General features: G+C 44.6%; 1 protein-coding gene across 1 annotated transcript; it reads left to right on the top strand.

Annotated features, from left to right (window-relative positions):
* Positions 1-409: 409 nt before the first annotated feature.
* Positions 410-1,285, top strand: LOC144715310 (uncharacterized). The gene has a single exon (XM_078590238.1). It carries the CDS (start codon positions 410-412, stop codon positions 1,283-1,285), a length of 876 nt encoding a protein of 291 aa, XP_078446364.1.
* The last annotated feature ends 1,386 nt before the right edge of the window (positions 1,286-2,671 follow it).

The following is a 2,671-nucleotide window of genomic DNA, read 5'->3' as shown; positions in this document are numbered from 1 at the left end:
TCTCCTATTTTTAACATTTCTGTTTTAATATGAAAATGGGTCTCATTTCTACAAGTGGACCCATGTGACTTAATATGAGTGGGCCCAGTCCATTTAAGAGTAAGTGACATAATATGGTGGGCCCAGCCCATTTACTCCTATTGGCTGGTATTTAAACCAGCTGTAATAGGTTAATGAGTAAGTAAAGTTCTATTCTCGTTTTTGAAAACCCTAGCCACCACAAGAGGGGTTTAGGAGAGAGTGCTGCAAGAAGAACCAGAGCTGCACAAGAGGAACTAAGTTTAACAAGGTGTCAGAGCAGGAGCAGATCAACTAGGGTGTGGTTGCAGTTTCTAGGGTACATTTTTCCATCTCTGTTTTCTCGCTCTCCACACATTTTCCACAATGTGAAGGCAGACACTTGGAGCCTATGACAGAAGAGGCACAAGACTACTCACCTCCCACTATCACTGTGAAGGAGAGGGTTACTATTATCCTACCAGATATTTCCATAAAGTTTGATGGGACAAACGGTTATCAGTGGCGTCAGCATGTGGAGCTGTCACTAGAAGCAAGGTTTCTCTTAGAAAATCTTTCAAAGGACCCAATTTTCCCAGGAAATCCATCTTTTAGGACATGGAAGTCTAAGGAGTCACTGACTTGCCATTGGCTTTTGGGAATTACAGTCCCTGATATGGCAGACAATTTTCTGTATGTTGACATTGTAAAAATTATGTGGGATGAGATCACAAAAAACTGTGCAAAGCAACAAAACGATTGGAGATGCTATGATTTGATGGTGCAAGCTGCACAAGCCAAACAAGGGGATTCATCTGTAATGGCCTTCTCTTGCAGGTTGAAAGCAATTTGGAGGCAGATTGATTATTATTGGTCTGTAGATAATCCAAACTCAAGTGAACATATATATACTCTCAAGCAGAGAATGTTCACATTCCTTATGGGCCTCAACCCTGAGTATGAAAATGTGCAGAACCAGATTCTTCACAGAGAGACAATGCCTGACCTAGATCAAACCATTGGGATGGTAATGGATGAGGAGAAAAGGTTGAAGATTAATCCAGAAGCATCCAAAGGAAACTCAACAGACTTCTCTACTAAGAAGGACCCAACTTCTCAAGGCGACCACATTAGAGGGCGCACTGGTGTTGGGCAGCAAGGCATCAACACAGGTCAGTCCCACGGAGCAAGAGGTGACCCAAAAGATGACATGTTCTGTGTATACTGCAAGAAACGGCGGCATACTAAGGAGAATTGCTGGAAGTTAGCCCAAAAGAATCAGCAATAGTCAAAGAGGGTATATGTACCTACCTCCCAGCTCCAAGAGAATGGGGAGATATCATCAGCAAAAGGAAAGTCAGTTTAAACTCTTGAACGAGGTGACGAAGTCCAACAACTGAAAGAAGACATGAGACAGATCAAGGAATTGCTAAGTTCCACATCCCTGGCACACTCAGGTGAGAGTTATCCACTACTTGGGGTAAAACATCTTTCTAACTAAGGTCACAACTGGATTTTAGATACAGGATCCACTGACATATGACGCCAAATAGTTCCCAGTTTACCACGTATCTGTCATCAGTGAACCACGCAAAGTTCTTACAGCAGGGGGAGGCATTATACCAATGATTGGTACTGGAGATGTTCACATTAACCACTCATGCATTCTCAAAGGAGTTCTACATGTGCCCTGGTTCAAGGCGCAATTAATATCCTTGCAAAGATTAGTGTGTGACACTGGTTGGAGATTTTTTCGTGATAGTAATGTTTGTTTTTTTATGATAAGGTGTCTGGGAGGAGGACTTCATCTGTTAGAGACTATCCTGTTGCTTGTATCTCCTTAGCGAAGCTGTCTCAAGCTGAAGACTGGATACAGTTACTGCAAAGACGTATGGGGCACCCTGCTTTTGAACTTATGAAATTATGCTTTTCCACAATTTGTAATGGATTTGATGTCAGTACTTAGGTATGCGAAGCCTGTCAACTGGCTAAGCATAAACGATCATCTTTTAAAGTTTAAGTGAAAGAAGTCTTCATCCTTTTGATTGTATCCATAGTGATGTATTGGGACCATGCCCAATGTCAAGTGTTGGGGAAGAGAAGAAGAAGATAATGACATAACTTGAACAGAGTACATGTAAGGGTATATGTACCCTAAGAGGGAGAGAGGATAATAGGACTAATGGGCTTATAGAATAGGGCCCATTAGCCCATGAGGGATAGTCTATCACTAACACCCCCCCGCAAGCGAAGTATGGATATCTTCCATACCGAGTTTGGAGACGGCACGTTGAAGAAGAGGACGGGAGAGTCCCTTGGTAAGAACGTCCGCTGCCTGGTCGGCGGATGCAACAAAGTCCAGGTCAAAGATCCCTTCGTCAACTCGCTCCTTGAAGAAGTAGCGGTTGCGCTCCGTGTGCTCGATGCGGCCCTGTTGTCCAGGGTTCTTGGCCAACGCGATCGTCGACTTGTTGTCGCAGAAGAAGTGAATCGGGCCAGCATACTCCACGCGAAGATCGTGAAGGATGCCGTAGATCCACTGGCCCTCAGAGGCCCCATCGGCGAGTGCGCGGTACTCAGCTTCGGCGCTAGAGCGGGAGACTTTGTCCTGCTTGCTACTTTTCCAGCTGACGAGACTGCCAAAAACAAACGTGCAGTAGCCCGTGGTAGACCG

Source organism: Wolffia australiana, chromosome 18 (assembly GCF_029677425.1).
Source record: "Wolffia australiana isolate 7733 chromosome 18, ASM2967742v1".
Lineage (NCBI taxonomy): Eukaryota > Viridiplantae > Streptophyta > Magnoliopsida > Alismatales > Araceae > Wolffia > Wolffia australiana.
This window is presented reverse-complemented; position numbering and strand designations above follow the sequence as displayed.